This window comes from Nerophis ophidion, linkage group LG24, assembly GCF_033978795.1.
Source record: "Nerophis ophidion isolate RoL-2023_Sa linkage group LG24, RoL_Noph_v1.0, whole genome shotgun sequence".
Lineage (NCBI taxonomy): Eukaryota > Metazoa > Chordata > Actinopteri > Syngnathiformes > Syngnathidae > Nerophis > Nerophis ophidion.
In genome coordinates, this window is record NC_084634.1 from 27,095,154 (window position 1) to 27,112,527 (window position 17,374).

The following is a 17,374-nucleotide window of genomic DNA, read 5'->3' on the forward strand; positions in this document are numbered from 1 at the left end:
TTTACAACGGACGGCGTGGCGAAGTTGGGAGAGTTGCCATGCCCGCAGTCTGAGGGTTACTGGTTCAATCCCCACATTCTACCATCCTAGTCACGTCCATTGTGTCCTTAAGAAAGACACTTCACCCTTGCTCCTGATGGCTCCAGGTTAGCGCTGTGCATGACAGCTCCCACCATCAGTCTGTGAATGTGTGTATGTGAATGGGTGAGTGTGGAAATAGTGTCAAAGCGCTTTGAGTTCCTTAAAAAAAGGTAGAAAAGCGCTATACAAGTACAACCCATTTACAATATGCGGGAGGCAGCGTGTTGTTAAAAAGGTATTTAACTTAAACCAAAAATAAGCAAAAAGCGAGTGCCGCTACGAAAAGACATTGAAGCTTAGGCATGGTTATGCAAAACGAAACTAAAACTGAAGTGGCTGCAAAGTAAACAAAAACAAAATGCTGGACGACAGCAAAGACTTACAGTGTGTGGAGCAGACGGCGTCTACAAAGTATGTCCGTACTTTGGGCATCCACAAGGAAGGATAGCGTTCACACAACTTATTTAGTCTTGATTGCAGGAAAAAACAAGTGTGGGGAATAGCGTTCAAGGAAGACATGAAATTGCTATGGGAAATTACCAACAAAAGAGGAAAAGCCACCAAAATAGGAGCTCAAGACAGGAACTAAAACACTGCACAAAGGAAAACACCCCAAAAAAACTCAAAATAAGTCAGGGGGTGATGTGACCGGTGGGGACAGTACATCTACTTTGAGACAAGAGCTATAGTGATGCATGCTTGGTTATGGGTTGAATTCATATCCAACAATTGCGAGAACAACTTTTTATTGTAAATAACGGCTACTGGGTTTAATTTTTTTAATATTTTCTGCTGGTGGTGTGCCTCAGAATTTTTTCATTGAAAAAAATGTGCTTAGGCTCAGAAAAGGTAGAAAAATACTGACCTAGACGATGTAGAAACAATGCGTTTACTTTTCTGCAAGTTGCAAAACAACACCATTTTAACTATATTATTTGGTTCATATATTATTTTTATTATTATTATACATTATATTATAACTATTTCCAAACAGGTTACAAAGGTTTATAATTTAATAATAAAATATATCTATTAAACCACTGAAGTATCGGCCATATGTTAATACTATCCTTGGGATCGTTACTGTCAATATTTCTATCGATCCGCCCACCTTTGTTTATATCCAAGAGCTCTCGCTTAGCCGTTAGCAAACCCTCCTAAGGTGTGTAATGTATCATTCCTTGTCCTCCAGTGATAATAATACTTATAAGAAACATGATTTATTTGGGATTTGCTGATTTAAAAGTGGGTTTTGCACTGTGGAGGGACATTAGCTGCTAAAGAGGACGTGGTTGTTCAGTTCTTGCTGGCTTAATTGCAGTATATAACAAGAAGGTTTCATCAACACACATTATCGGTTGTATTAAAAGGTCATTTAGAGTGTCCATGTCATGCAACCCTAAGTCCAGTGTTAGACTGTTTGAACAAGTCTTAGAGGTGTGTTATCCATTGTTAAAATAAGTCATACTTTTTGTTTTTTTATTGTACTTTGGATCCGTCAGTCTATTACAATTTTTGATTATTTTTTTTTGTCAAAGAAAAACATATTTATAAACAAAATTGCAATATTTTCCCAGGGAAAAAAACTTTCAAAGTGGAATACTTGATATGAAATTGGGAAACTTAAATAGTTCAATATTTCATCACATTGATTTTATTTATTTATTTTTATTATCAATTATGACCGTTTAAAAATAAAAAAAGTCTCGCTAAAATTCTTGGGGACCCAAAAGTGTAATGTGGGGTATGTACATACTCATATAAATGTTAAAATTAGTCATACTTTTTTTCTTTCTTTCCTTCTACTGTACTTTCAACATTTAAGTCTCTGGATGAACTTTGGATCTATCAGTCAAGTATACGTTTTTGTTTTATTTTATTCATGCCTTTTTTGTCAAAGAAAACCATATATATGGCGAAAACACAACATTTGCAATATTTTACCCCCCAAAATGTGAAGTAATCGGGGCCTTATTTCAAATCGGGGTCAATATTTCAAAACATTGATTTTATTTCTTTTTTTTTCTTTTCCTTTTTTCGCAGTGACAATTTTAGAGAGTAAAACATGCATGGCAGCTTTGTGTTTTGACAGTAGAGTCAACATTGGAACTTTTTCTCATTACATTTCCCCTGTAAAGTATTTTATTGTACTTTCTTTTTTTTTTTTTAATGTCAATAGTATTTGTACAATATGTTGCGGGCTGCCCTTTAGGCAGCTCTGATTGATAGGATGGTAAACTTGTAATTGCGGCATTAAAAATATTTTTTTTTTCTGTCCAGAAAACATGCTGCCCACAAGGTTTACAAAGGGTAAGCAGCACTTTTCCATTCAATTTGCTCTCACGCAGTAAGGGTTTATTTATCATCTTCACACATTCCCACAGCGTTTCAACAAGGCATGATGCACAGGAACACCTGAAGGAGCAGAACCAACAGTTAATGGCTGCTAATGAGGAACTGCAAACAATCCTCACAGAAGAACAGGTCCAGACATAAACAACTTTTTGATTTGACGCTACTACGTGCAGTCTTATACCCAAGTGTTATTTCTAATACACAGAAACGACTCGCTCACATGGAGCGACAGTTTTGTGTCCTTGAAAAGGAAAATTCGGAGGTGACCAAAAACCTCCAGGACTGCCAGATACTGCTCGTGGCTGCAAAAATAGACCCCAGTAATTATTCTTCGAAACCTGCTTGATTGTTGTTGATTGCTTGTTGGAAATGAACAGTCTCCTTGGTACTCAGTCTCTGGAGAAGTCGTCGGACAAGCTGCACGCGAAATGAAAGAACAAAGGAAAGAAGTAATGGTAAGAACTTTTGTTTCAGTTTGTTTCTACGTATTGTTGCGCTCCTAAAGCCTGCGGAATCAATTAACGATGTGTCCTTTTTTAGAGCATTTCCACAGACCTTCTGAAGGAATTAAAGGATTTTGGTGTCATGGCCACTCAGCAGCAATCTCGTCTACAGGTCATTATTTTACTATCATTCGAATTCCAGCATTGATATTTGGCACATTTTGAATATCCCTTGTTGTACACACCTGCAGGAGATACAGACAACAATTACCCACCTGACGGAAGCAAGGGAGCAGATGATGCAAGAGAGGGAGACTTTTTCCCTGGAAGCGGCTGACATAGAAAAAGCGCTAATGGAGGCAGAAGCTCTGTTGTAAAAATGTACAGTGGGGCAAAAGAGTATATAGTCAGCCACCGATTCTGCAAGTTCTCCCAATTAAAATGATGACAGAGGTCTGTAATTTTCATCATAGGTACAATTCAACTGTGAGAGACAGAATGTTGGAAAAAAATCCAGGAATTCACATTGTAGGAATTTTAAAGAATTTATTTGTAAATTGTGGTGGAAAATAAGTATTTGGTCAACCATTCAAAGCTCTCACTGATGGAAGGAGGTTTTGGCTTAAAATCTCACGATACATGGCCCCATTCATTCTTTCCTTAACACGGATCAATCGTCATGTCCCCTTAGCAGAAAAACAGCCCCAAAGCATGATGTTTCCACCCCCATGCTTCACAGTAGGTGTGGTGTTCTTGGGATGCATCTCAGTATTCTTCTTCCTCCAAACACAACGCGTTGAGTTTATACCAAAAAGTCTCATTTTGGTTTCATCTGACCACATGACATTCTCCCAATCCTCTGTTGTATCATCCATGTATCCATTTTGGTATAAACTCAACTCGTCGTGTTTGGAGGAAGAAGAATACTGAGTTGCATCCCAAGAACACCACACCTACTGTGAAGCATGGGGGTGGAAACATCATGCTATGGGGCTGTTTTTCTTTTAAGGGGACAGGATGATTGATCCGTGTTAAGGAAAGAATGAATGGGGCCATGTATCATGAGATTTTGAGCCAAAACCTCCTTCCATCAATGAGAGCTTTGAATGGTTGACCAAATACTTATTTTCCACCACAATTTACAAATAAATTCTTTAAAATTCCAAAAAATGTGAATTCCTGGATTTTCACATTCTGTCTCTCACAGTTGAAGTGTACCTATGATGAAAATTACAGACCTCTGTCATCATTTTAAGTGGGAGAACTTGCACAATCAGTGGCTGAATATATACTTTTTTGCCCCACTGTACAACAAAAGTGTCTTATTTCAGAATATATTGTTTAATAATATTGTTATTCAGTCCTAATAAATGTTTTTCTGCTCTCTTTTTCTATCTGTCTCCGTCTCATTCACTAAGATTGACAATTTATTTTTTTTAAGTTATTTTATGAAACCACCAGCTATTTATGTTTATTATGGACTTAGTACCGCATTTTTCGGAGAATAAGTCGCTCCGGAGCATAAGTCGCACCTGCCGAAAATGCACAATAAAGAATGAAAAAAACATATATAAGTCACATTGGAGTATAAGTCGCATTTTTGGGAAAAATTTATTTGATAAAACCCAACACCAAGAATAGACATTTGAAAGGCAATTTAAAATAAAGAATAGTGAACAACAGGCTGAATAAGTGTACGTTATATGACGCATAAACAACCAACAGAGAAGGTGCCTGGTATGTTAACGTAACATATTATGGTAAGAGTCATTCAAATAACTATAACATATAGAACATGCTATACGTTTACCAAACAATCTGTCACTCCTAATCGCTAAATCCCATGAAATCTTATACGTCTAGTCTCTTACGTGAATGAGCTAAATAATATTATTTGATATTTTACAGTAATGTGTCAATAATTCCACACATAAGTCGCTCCTGAGTATAAGTCGCACCCCCGGCCAAACTATGAAAAAAAATGCGATTTATAGTCCGAAAAATACGGTATCTCATAAATTTAACTATCTCAGAAATTAGGATTTTTTTATACCCTAATTAGGACTATTTATCTCAAAATTGCGATTACAAAATAAAATGATATCATTTGGAAATTTTTAATTTTTAAGTTTCGACGTTTCAATGACTCCCAGTAATTGTGTAACGCCACACATTTTTATTAAAATGTTTTCAAACGATATTCTTTTAATCTTATCTCATAGTTAAACTTTACAATGACTCCTTGTATTTGTATTAGCGCTCCACATTTTTATTAACCAGTCAGCTTTATATGCCTCCATATTTTGGACTTTTTATCTCAGGTGTTTTGCGATGAGTTGGCGACTTGTCCAGGGTGTACCCTGCCTTCCGCCCGAATGCAGCTGAGATCGGCTCCAGCGACCCCAAAAAAGGGAGAAGCGGTAGAAAATGGATGGATGGATGGATCTCAGGTGTTATGTCTTTATCTCAAAAAATGTACTTTTGATTGAATAATTTTGAATTTCCGATGACTCCCAATTAAGTAGCGGTACATCCATCCATCCATTTTCTACCGCTTGTCCCTAGTAGTGCTACATATTTTTATTAAACAACCAGCTAGAAAATGCTCCCATTGTATGGACTTTTTATCTAAGAATCTAGACATTCTTATCACATAATTTCTTTTGATCTAATGTCGACTTATCTCATAATTTGGGTTTCTTTCATCTCATAATTTCAAACTTTTTTCATATCAGAATTTCGATTTTTCAAGGATTTCTGATAGTTGTGTCGTGCTGCACAACATTATTTTCATTTGAATTACCGTATTTCCTTGAATTGCCGCAGGGCATATAGTATGCGCCTGCCTTGAATTACTGCCGGGTCAAACTCGCTTCCCAAAATAATTAGCGCATGCTTAGTATCACCGCCTGGTCAAACTTGTGACGTCACGAGTGACACTTCCCCTGTCATCATTTTCAAAATGGAGGAGGCTGATTTCACTACCGGTAATTTGAAATCGCATAAAGGGAAGAAGATTAAGAGCTATTCAGTAGAATTTAAGTTTCAAGCTTACATCACACTCAAATTTTTACTGCATGCAGGAGTGAGAAAAGGTTTTAAAATAATTAGCGCATGCTTACTTTTACCGCATGCCTTTGGTAAGCGCAGGAGTGAGACGAGGTTTTAAAATAATTAGCGCATGGTTACTTTTACCGCACGCCTTTGGTAAGCGCAGGAGTGAGAAGAGATTTTAAAATAATTAGCGCATGCTTACTTTTACCGCATGCCTTTGGTAAGCGCAGGAGTGAGAAGAGATTTTAAAATAATTAGCGCATGCTTACTTTTACCGCATGCCTTTGGTAAGCGCAGGAGTGAGAAGAGGTTTTAAAATAATTAGCGCATGCTTACTTTTACCGCATGCCTTTGGTAAGCGCAGGAGTGAGAAGAGATTTTAAAATAATTAGCGCATGCTTACTTTTACCGCATGCCTTTGGTAAGCGCAGGAGTGAGAAGAGGTTTTAAAATAATTAGCGCATGCTTACTTTTACCGCATGCCTTTGGTAAGCGCAGGAGTGAGAAGAGGTTTTAAATTAATTAGCGCCCCGGCGGCAATTCAAGGAAATACGTTATTTTAATCAGTTTTGTGTTATAACTTCTTGTCCCCTAATTTTCGACTTTTTATCTCATGATTTCGAATATTTTTGACTGTTTAATGACTCCGAATAATTTTATGGCACTACACGTTTTTGAATTGAAATTATGAGTAACAATCATCCTTGTATGGAATATTTGTCACAAATTGTGTCATTCATACGAATCATTTATCATCATTTCCATCTATTTTCTACCGCTTATTCCCTTCAGGGTCACAGGGGGCGCTGGAGCCTCTCTCAGCTGCAATCGGGCGGAAGGCGGGGCACACCCTGGACAAGTGGCTCACTCATCACAGGGCCAACACAGATGGACAGACAACACTCACATTCACGCACTAGGACCAATTTTAATGTTGGCAATACCATAATTATGACCTTTTATCTCATAATTTCGACTTTTTATCCCTATATTAAGGTTTATCATTGCGGTATTTTTTCTCGCCATGGAAACGGACTTTCATAGCTTTATGATTTTTTGGCATCCATAAAAATGTACATTTTTCAGACAAAAACATGAAAAAAAAACCATTTCACCTCGTAACCTGTAGGTGACGACATCGTACGAGTGCGCCGACATTATTTCATCGAAGAAGAACATTGCGGAAGTAGATTATTCAGTCGTCCTTCAGACAGCAAAAAACAAACACACGGTGTTGAGCCAAAGTGAGTAAATTCTGCCCAAAAATATTTAATAATATTTGATATTCAGAAAAGCATGAGTGACTAAATGTCTGTTTAATTATGTTTTATGACTAACAGCTATTTTCAACACGGTGAGAATGATGGGCTAATCATCCGTCAAAATGTATGTACAACTAAGAATTATTCTTGCTTTACAAAACATATTAAATAGTTCATTTGACGTTGCATTTTTTTTTTAAAAGGTGATAAGTCACGTTAAATTGATTCGATACGGATTTGTTTCTATTTATAACCGGTATAGCTTGATAGAGCGGCCGTGCCAGCGATTTGAGGGTTTCCAGGTTCGATTCCCGCTTCCGCCCTCCTAGTCCCTACCGTTTTGTCCTTGGGCAAGGCACTTTGCCCACCTGTCCCCAGTGCCACCCTCACTGGTTTAAATGGAACTTAGATATTGGGTTTCACTAGAAAAGTTTCACTTGAGTCACTAGAGAAAAGTGCTGTTGTTACAATTATTTTTCACGTTTATGCCCTTTTCATTTCAGTCACATGACAACCCTCTGGTTCTGCCTCAATTGATAACGCAGATTATGTTTATGTTCAATTATATACACAGTAATAGGCTATATTACCCCGCGCGACCCCAAAAGGGACAAACGGTAGAAAATGGATGAATGGATAATTCAAAGCACATAGCAGATCAAGAGTGAATTGTCAATTGTTGCATGCATTACCATGAATTGATTAATGTGGACCCCGACTTAAAGGCCTACTGAAATGAGATGTTCTTATTTAAACGGGGATAGCAGGTCCATTCTATATGTCATACTTGATCATTTCGCGATATTGCCATATTTTTGCTGAAAGGATTTAGTAGAGAACATTGACGATAAAGTTCGCAACTTTTGGTTGCTAATAAAAAAAAGCCTTGCCTGTACCGGAAGTAGCAGACATTGTGCGCTTGACGTCACGGGTTGTAGGGCTCCTCACATTGTTTATAATCATATGCCACAAGTAGCAAGAGCAATTGGGAACGAGAAAGCGACGATTTCCCCATTAATTTGAGCAAGGATGAAAGATTTGTGGATGAGGAAAGTTAGAGTGAAGCACTAAGTTTAAAAAAAGGCAACGGCTCCAGACATGGCAGTGGGAGCGATTCAGATGTTATTAGACACATTTACTAGGATAATTTTGGAAAATCCCTTATCTGCTTATTGTGTTAATAGTGTTTTAGTGAGATTATAAAGTCATACCTGAAAGTCGGAGGGCTGCGGTGAACGCTAGTGTCTCTGAGAGAAGCCAATGGAGGAGCCAAGATCACAGCTGCCTTTTTGACAGCTACAGGAGGAGGTCGCATAATCCGCTCAAGTCTCCGGTAAGAGCCGATTTAATATCACAATTGTCCCATCCAAAAACTTGCTGGATGACGTAGAGAAACATGTTTGCTTGACCGCTCTGTATTAAAGCGTCACAACAAACAAAGAAACACCGGCTGTGTTTTGGTTGCTAAAGGCAGCTGCAATCCACCGCTTTCCAACAACAGCATTCTTCTTTATAGTCTCCATTATTAATTGAACAAATTGCAAAAGATTCAGCAACACCGATGTCCAAAATACTGTGTAATTATGCGATGAAAAGAGATTACTTTTAGCAGTGTGTGGTGCTGGGCTAAAATGTCCCCTCCAACCAATAACGTCGCAAGCACGCATCAACATAAACGTCATCATTCCGCAACGTTTTCTACAGGATACCTCGCGGGAAATTTAAAATTGCAATTTAGTAAACTAAAAAGGCCGTATTGGCATGTGTTACAATGTTAATATTTCATCATTGATATATAAACTATCAGACTGCGTGGTCGGTAGTAGTGGGTTTCAGTAGGCCTTTAAACAAGTTGAAAATGTACTGAATATGTACTGTACTGTGCAATCTAATACTAAAAGTTTCAATCAATGCAATTTCACATTCCAACATGTCGGGAAAAAGTAGTAGGAAGAAGCAGAGTTTATATTAATACCCCCCTCCCTCTTTCCATTTCATAACAATTCCCAGCAAGATTGGAAATTTAATTCGCTCAATATTACACAACAATGTTGATTTTAATTAAGTGTTATTTATGGAGTAATTATGACCGTTTAGAAAAAAAAAAAGTAACTACAATTCTTGGGGACCCAAAAGGGCCCCTACTTGTTAAAATAAGTCATATTTCTTTTTTTTTTTACTGTACTTTGGATCTGTCAGTCTATTATTACAAGTTGTTTTTTTTGTTGCCCTTTTTTGTCAAAGAAAAAAAAAAACATTTTTACAAGGGGACGGGTCAAATGCAGAGGACAAATTTCACCACACCGAGTGTGTGTGACAATCAGTGGTATTTAACTTTAACTGTGCTAAGTATCAGCATACGGGTCCAAAATTACCTTTGTGGTATTTAGATGTGAATAACAGAGAGTTTAAGGAGTAACACGGCAACAATGTCATTATTTTAAAGGCCTACTGAAACCCACTACTACCGACCACGTAGTCTGATAGTTATAAATCAATGATGAAATTTTAACATTGCAACACATGCCAAGACGGCCTTTTTAGTTTACTAAATTGCAATTTTAAATTTCCCGCGAGTTTCTTGTTGAAAACGTCGCGGAATGATGACGCGTACGCGTGACGTCACGGACTGTAAGGAAATATTAGCGGTGCACCAAACACGGCTAAAAGTCGTCTCTGTTCATGGCGTAATAACACAGTATTTTGGACATCTGTGAGGGAAAAACGGAAATTTTAGTTTTTGGTCCGGCCCTCACTGACTTGGGACCATTGCAAAATTATGTGCTTCCCAAAGTCACCAGCCTTGGCGTCACTATAGACAGCGATTTTAAACTAGACAAACAAGTCAATGGCGTTTTAAAATCGTGTTTTTATCACCTTTGTCTTTTAGTAAAGGTTAAACCGTTTTTATCTTTTAACCTTTTTGAACAAGTCGTGCATGCTTTTATTTCAAGTCGCCTGGACTACTGCAATGCACTTTATGCTGGCATTAGCCAAAAAGCTCTCTCCCGGTTGCAGTTAGTCCAGAACGCGGCAGCACGACTTTTAACAGGGGCCAGGAAACGCCAACATATAACCCCAATTCTTCAGAGTTTGCACTGGCTCCCTGTTCATTTTAAAATTGATTTTAAAACATTGCTGTTTGTTTTTAAATCTTTACATGGACTGGCACCTCAATACATCTCGGACCTCATCCAAATTTACATTCCTGCGCGCGCTCTGAGGTCCGAGAGCCAGTTCCAGCTCGTGGTGCCCAAGACCAGACTTAAGACCAGGGGAGACAGGGCCTTCTCTGTGGTCGGCCCTAAGCTCTGGAACACTCTGCCGCTCCATGTTCAAACTGCTTCCACAGTGGAGTGTTTTAAGTCTTGTCTTAAGACCCACTTTTATTCTTTGGCTTTTAACACTACGTGAGTTGTGTGGTCCTCTGTTCTCTGTTGTCCTCTGTGTTTTTTATACACTTTGATTTCTATTTTACTGTTTTAATTGATTTTACCCTTTAAAATAGTTTTTAATCATATTTGTTTTTATATTGTTTTTATTGGTTTTATATTTATTTATTTTTTGTTTTTATTCAGTCATTGGTGGAGCATGATATGTATATATATATATATATATATATATATATATATATATATATATATATTATTTTTTTTATTTTTTTTTATCTTATTTTATTTATTTATTTATTTTTTTACAATTGTTTTTAACATGGCTGTGCAGCACTTTGGAAACGTTATTATTGTTTAAATGTGCTATATAAATAAAGTGGATTGAATTGGATTGGATTGCTGAATCTTTTGCAATTTGTTCATTTAATAATGGAGACTATAAAGAAGAATGCTGTTGGTGGAAAGCGTTGGATTGCAGCTGTCTTTAGCACCGAGACACTTTTTTTTTTGTGAAGCGGAGCGGTCAAGCGAACATGTTTTCTCTACGTCAACCAGCATGTTTTTGGATGGGGAAATTGTGATATATATCTTACCGGAGACATCAATGGATTATTCGTTGTCCTGCAGCAGCTGTCATGTCAAAAAAGGCAGCTGTGAGATTGGCTCCTCAGCCATCCAACCTCGAGGTATGTCTTTACAATCTTTAAAATCTCACTAAAACACTATTAAAACAATAAGCAGATAAGGGCTCTTCCAGAATTATGCTAGGAAATGTGTCTGAAAACATCTGAATCGCTCACAATGCAATCGCCTTTTTTTTTTTTTTTTTTACTTTATTTTTTTCTAGTCCTTCGCTATCAATATCCTCAGTCACGAATCTTTCATCCTCGCTCAAATTATTGGGGAATTTGTCGTTTTCCCGGTCCGAATAGCTCTTTTTGTTGGAGGCTCCCATTATAAACAATTTGAGGATGTGAGGAGCCCTCACACGGGTGACGTCATCATCTGCGACTTCCGGTACAGGCAAGGCTTTTTTATTAGCGATCCAAAGTTGCGAACTTTATTGACGATGTTCTCTACTAAATCCTTAGAGCAAAAATATGTCAATATCTCGAAAAGATCAAGTATGACACATAGAATGGACCTGCTATCCCCTTTTAAATAAGAAAATCTCATTTCAGTAGGCCTTTAATGTAGAGGTATACAATTGAGTTGTTGAGGACTTTATTTCAAAGTCCATGTTTGCCCTCTGCTTTCAGATCATGGCTGCAGGTTGTGTGAGACGAGTACTCCTTCATGCAGGTAAAACGGCGTACGGCGGCGCCACCGGCTACTGGACGGCGACAGCGCGGATTTGCATCAGGAACGAAAAGACCAGCATATTTTGGTCTCCCTTAAGCACAGAAGCGGACGATACCGCCGCGGATGCCACACCGCAGAAGACAAAAAAGCAGGATCGTCGGGCACGGCCCACCGTCTCCAGCGTTGGCCGTAAGATCCCCTACAATGAGGTCAGTGTGATCAGTGAGGAGGGAAAGAATTTGGGGGTCATGCAACGCGAAGAAGTGCTCCAAGTCATGGACCAGAAGGGACTCAAACTGGTGGTTCTGGCTGAACACCAGGACCCTCCGGTCTATCGTCTGATGAGCGGCAAGCAGATCCATGAGGAGCAGATGAGGGAGAAACAGAAAGCCAGAGCAGGTAGGAGCCAACATCATTTACATCCATTATGTGAACTATTTAAAAAGCATCCTTTATGCACTGATTTATTTCACAAAACATCACATAGACATCTCGACACTTAGATATTTTTAAGTGTCGGAAATAACCCTATTCAAATAATAAATAATAATGACAGTACAAAATAATAAATACATGAAAAAGTATTATTAAAATGAATGAATTCATTAATAATTGTATTATTAGTATAAGACTAGGATGGGGCAAAACGGCACTCGTGTAGTTAATAAATAATCTCAGGTGTTAATGTTAACCTTTGGCACTAAGGTATCGTCGGTTCTTAGTGCCTATAAAATGATTTCTTTAACAGGATGTAGACTACTTGGTAGAATTTACTCATTGCCGTTGTATTGAGTCTTAAATCTCCCATTACTAATTAACTGACAGCCATCAGACAGTATAATGCATATGTTCCTTCTTGACTGTACTTAAATGTAGAATATATGTATAATATATTTATATTATTCACGTGAATACTGCTGTAGACTTAGACAAACTTTAATGATCCACAAGGGAAATTACACAGTAGCTCAGTTACAATGATGGAAAGTGTAAGGATGAAAAGGACAATGCAGGTATAAATAAACTAAATATAGCGATACAAAATATAACATATATATGTAATATTTACATAATATATGCACAGCATATTATGTAGACTGATATATCATGTCTATATCATATATTCAATATATAACAATTACCATGTACAATATTACAGTATATGTGACAGCTACAGCATAAAATAGAGAGTTAATCCCTCAGAAAATAGACATTAATAAACCTTATACCCAAAGAGAGGTAGCTAACATAGAAAGTGTCATTTAACAGACAGATATCATCTATTGCTGTATGGCGAGTGATTATACAGCTGGATGGAGTGCGGAATGAAGGAGTAATAAGTACATCCACCTCACTGTGACAGCTACAATGGAGCCAGATTGCAAAACAAAATGCTTTGGTATTATGAAACGCGAGTATCTAACATGTGTAAGTCAGAAATACAAAAAGCATCAGAGGTCACCTTTAAAAATATGTAAATGACAAATCTGCGTAACAAAAGGTATGTACAGTATTTTCTGGACTATAGAGTGCCCCAGTGTATAACGCACCCACTACATTTCTGACATTTAGGTGAATTCACTGAGGAATTTGTGAAACTGAAACAATACAAAAAGATTGCAATTTTAAGTTAATAATACTAAGGTAGACATTGTGTTAGCACATGAGCTAATGCTAAAGACCCTAGCTTGATAGCATAACGATAGCATGTACAAATATGTATGAACTGTTTTAGTTATATTGTAAAACTTTACTTGGAATGAAGAAAACACAAGAGTAGAAACGCTGTGGACGACGAGGAGACGGAACACCACTATACTTCCGGTTCAAGGCACAAAATAGAATACTGTAGACCAGGGGTGTCAAACTCAAATACAGAGTGGGCCAAAATTTAAAACTGAACAAAGCCGCGGGCCAAGGTTGAAAAAATTAACCTTTTAATAGGGACCCAAACAAGTTTTGCAATGAATATTGAACAAGCAAGGCTTAAATAGGGCAGCACGGTGGGACAGGGGTTAATGCATCTGCCTCACAATACGAAGGTCCTGAGTAATCCTGGCTCAATCCCGGGCTCGGGATCTTTCTGTGTGGAGTATGCATATTCTCCCCGTGACTGCGTGGGTTCCCTCTGGGTACTTGGGTTTCCTCCCATGGAACAGGCAGAGCTTATATAACGTAATAGTGCAAAATCAACTTTCAAAAACAAAAGAAAAAACATCAGTGGTATATTAAATAACATTTTATCAAAAAATTAATGCCTCTTTTCTATTTGCAGCCTTCTGAGGTAAATATCAACATTAACTTTTTCCACATATTATATTCGAAAATAAAATAAAAATGAGGTGGGCGGGGTTTGGTGGTAGCGGGGGGTGTATATTGTAGCGTTCCGGAAGAGTTAGTGCTGCAAGGGGGTCTGGGTATTTGTTCTGTTGTGTTTATGTTGTGTTACGATGCGGGTGTTCTCCCGAAATGTGTTTTGTCATGCTTGTTTGGTGTGGGTGCACAGTGTGGCGCATATTTGTAACAATGTTAAAGTTGTTTATATGGCCACCCTCATTGTGACTTGTATGGCTGTTGACCAAGTATGTGTGTGTGAAAGCCGCATGTATTATGTGACCTGGCCAGCACGTTGTTTATATGGAAGAAAAGAGGACGTGACGACATGTTGTAGAGGACGCTAAAGGCAGTGCCTTTAAGGCACGCTCCCAATATTGTTGTCCGGGTGGAAATCGGGAGAATGGTTGCCCAGGGAGATTTTGGGGAAGGTCACTAAACTTCGGGAGTCTCCCGGGAAAATCAGGAGGGTTGGCAAGTATGAGTATTAGCGGTGAATGTGGTGTTACCGGCGGGCCAGCTCTAATGTTAATTTGATATTGCCTCACGGGCCAAATTAAATTAAACGGCGGGCCATTTTTGGCCCGCGGGCGAAAGTTTGACACTAATGCTGTATACCTTCAACCCGCAGCACCTGCAGTGAGTGAACTCGTCCAAAAGATGGCGCCCTAGCAGAAACAATAACACACCATTTCAGTCTCTGGGTCAGCATACTTGCCAACCTTCCAATTTTCCCTGGAGACTCCCGAATTTCAGTGTCCCTTCGGAAAATCTCCCGGTCGACCATTCTCCCGAATTTCTCCCGATTTCCACCCGGACAACAATATTGGGGGCGTGCCTTAAAGGCACTGCCTTCAAGATCCTCTACAACCTGTCGTCCTGTCCACTTTTCCTACATACAAACAGCGTATCGGGCAAGTCACATAATTTATGCGTTTTTTTACACACACATAAGTGAATGCAACGCATACTTGGTCAACAATAGGGTTGGGTATCGTTTGAATTTGAATGATTCAGATTCTTCTTGTACCATCAATATCTTTGACAGGTAGTCCCTGGAAGGTCGTATGTATTTTGGGTTGAGAGTTTTCACCATATCCCTGCAAGCATAGACAAACATGTAATGTTGCTGTTACTGTTTAGCCCAGTATCAATTAGCTTAGCTCTAATGTTATTGCTTAACTAACCTAAATGTTGGAGATTCCACCTCTGAAAAGGGATGCAGTCTTTTGACTATGTGCAGTGACCTTTCTGTGGCACTCTTCTGTCCGTGGCACCGACATCTTCCCCATTGCTGCTACGGTGAACGGAGTACGCTGAGCACATCGCGAAGCCTGGCTAGCAGGTTGTAAATTGTCTTTGAAAAAATATGCGGGCTAATTTGTTAGCTGCCTCAACGTTGGCGCAAAGCACATTATTTATTGCATATATATTGTTTTACTTACCGGATTCGAACTGCAGTTCAGTCACCGAGGTGTCAGGCTGGGCGTCGGAGCCGGAGCCAGAGGAAGAGGCAGAGGAGGACGGTCGGCACAGCGCGTCGAAGACGGGACACGCATTATTTGTACTCCATGAACTCAGAGGTGCTTCATCATGTTCGACGTGCACCCTCCTAAGCACGAAACAGTCCTGTCGCACGTGTTACATTTCCCCGATATTTCATTTTTTTTAGTAAAATAAGGCCACGCTTTCGACCGCCGACGACCGCTATCCATGCTTGACTGACTTGCTCGGCTACATAGACTCGGCTATGCTAACACTTCCGGCGGTGGGCGCTTCTTCGTTGGTGTCCAGCGGCTTCTTCTTCCGGTCGGCGGACTGGGTATCGAAACTAGGAATCGAAATTTAAACTTTTGAACGATTCCGGGAGAATCGGAAAGTTAGTCCCGGTTCCAATCGATACTCGATACCTAACCCTAGTCAACAGCCATACAGGTCACAATGAGAGTGGCCGTATAAACAACTTTAACACTGTTACTAATATGCGCCACACTGTGAACCCACACCAAACAAGAATGACAAACACATGTTGGGAGAACATCCGCACCGTAACACAACACAAACAAATACCCAGAATCCCTTGCAGCACTAACTCTTCAGGGACGCTACAATATACACCCCCGCTACCACCAGCCCTGCCCCATCTCCCGAGTTCGGAGGTCTCAAGGTCGGCGCGTATGTGTGTCAGTGCTACTATTATGTAAGTTTGCTGTGTACAGAACAATATGGCCGTTAGTGACGAGAAATCCATAGTTTAGCCGCACCTTTGTACAAGCCGCAGGGTTTTAAAGCTTGGAGGAAAAAAGTAGCAACTTATAGTCCATAAAATATGTAGATAAAGTGTAACACTAGTGGTATTTTTTGTCCAGCTCTGGTGCAAATTAAAGAGCTCACCTTCTCAATTGGCATTGCTTCTCATGACCTGACAACCAAGTTGAAGCAAGTGGAGAACTGGTTGGAGAAGAAGCACCATGTCAGGATAACACTCCGCGCGCAACGCAAGAAACCTACGGACAACCTGGTAAGAAAAAAAGGTAGAAAGGTAGACCCCCACCCCCTCCTATCTTCAGTGGGGAATCTTCTTTTTCACAGGATAAAGAGCTGGAGCGGATGCTGGAACAAATAGAAGCCAAGGTGGGATTCGTCTACCAGCCCAAACTGGTACACAAAGGTCAGGCGGCCATTTGCGTCCTTCGACCGCCCTCAGCAAAGGAACTGTCCAAGAAACAAAAAGATCGGACTTCCTTGCCGTCGTCCGACAGCTCACAGGCTGCCAAGGAGGAAACGTCATCCCCTGATACAAAACAGGAATCTATAAAGCAGTAATAAACCTTTACCACAGAAAATGTGTTAGTTAAGGTGGTGTCTCTCTAAGGGGAAAGGTGTGTCGCCCGGGACCGGCGGACTGTGGGTTGGGGGTGGGTGGGTGTAAGGAACAGTGTAATTTGGCCTGTTGCCACCATCACGTCTCCATCTCATCGCTGTCACCACAGCCTGGGGGGGGCAATAGACTACAGACTGTGGTGTAGTAGGCAGGCTTCGTCGCGTGAAGAAGTCTAGAACTTTGGGTTGCGTTTTCCACTCCGTATGCTGAATGGCAACATACGATATATCTCAATATTTTTTTCCGTAAAGTATGAGATACTAAGTA

The 17,374-nt window shown here is 39.4% G+C and overlaps 2 protein-coding genes across 3 annotated transcripts in view; both read left to right on the forward strand.

Moving 5' to 3' along the window:
- Positions 1 to 3,333, forward strand: part of knstrn (kinetochore localized astrin (SPAG5) binding protein) — a 7,602-nt gene extending 4,269 nt beyond the window's left edge. The window contains exons 4-9 of one of the 2 annotated variants that reach the window (XM_061886062.1): positions 2,362 to 2,391; positions 2,466 to 2,565; positions 2,642 to 2,756; positions 2,830 to 2,891; positions 2,977 to 3,051; positions 3,131 to 3,332. In XM_061886062.1, coding sequence (XP_061742046.1) covers positions 2,362 to 2,391; positions 2,466 to 2,565; positions 2,642 to 2,756; positions 2,830 to 2,891; positions 2,977 to 3,051; positions 3,131 to 3,256 — 508 coding nt within the window. In that variant the 3' untranslated portion in view covers positions 3,257 to 3,332. Of the gene's footprint in view, positions 1 to 2,361; positions 2,392 to 2,465; positions 2,566 to 2,641; positions 2,757 to 2,829; positions 2,892 to 2,976; positions 3,052 to 3,130 lie in introns of both variants that reach the window. The other variant, XM_061886061.1, reaches the window with a different exon arrangement.
- A 1,688-nt stretch (positions 3,334 to 5,021) lies between these two features.
- Positions 5,022 to 17,069, forward strand: mtif3 (mitochondrial translational initiation factor 3). Its single transcript, XM_061885646.1, has 6 exons — positions 5,022 to 5,031; positions 7,063 to 7,177; positions 7,274 to 7,287; positions 11,890 to 12,288; positions 16,593 to 16,744; positions 16,816 to 17,069. Exons 1-6 carry the CDS (start codon positions 5,022 to 5,024, stop codon positions 17,047 to 17,049), a joined length of 924 nt encoding a protein of 307 aa, XP_061741630.1. The 3' UTR covers positions 17,050 to 17,069.
- Positions 17,070 to 17,374: the final 305 nt, after the last annotated feature.

What these genes read in the sequence shown, in the direction of transcription:
- mtif3 (XM_061885646.1), top strand. An exon ending in GAAACAGAAAGCCAGAGCAG is followed by an intron (nt 12,289 to 16,592) that starts GTAGGAGCCAAC and finishes TTTTTTGTCCAG; the next exon opens with CTCTGGTGCAAATTAAAGAG. An exon ending in AGAAACCTACGGACAACCTG is followed by an intron (nt 16,745 to 16,815) that starts GTAAGAAAAAAA and finishes TCTTTTTCACAG; the next exon opens with GATAAAGAGCTGGAGCGGAT.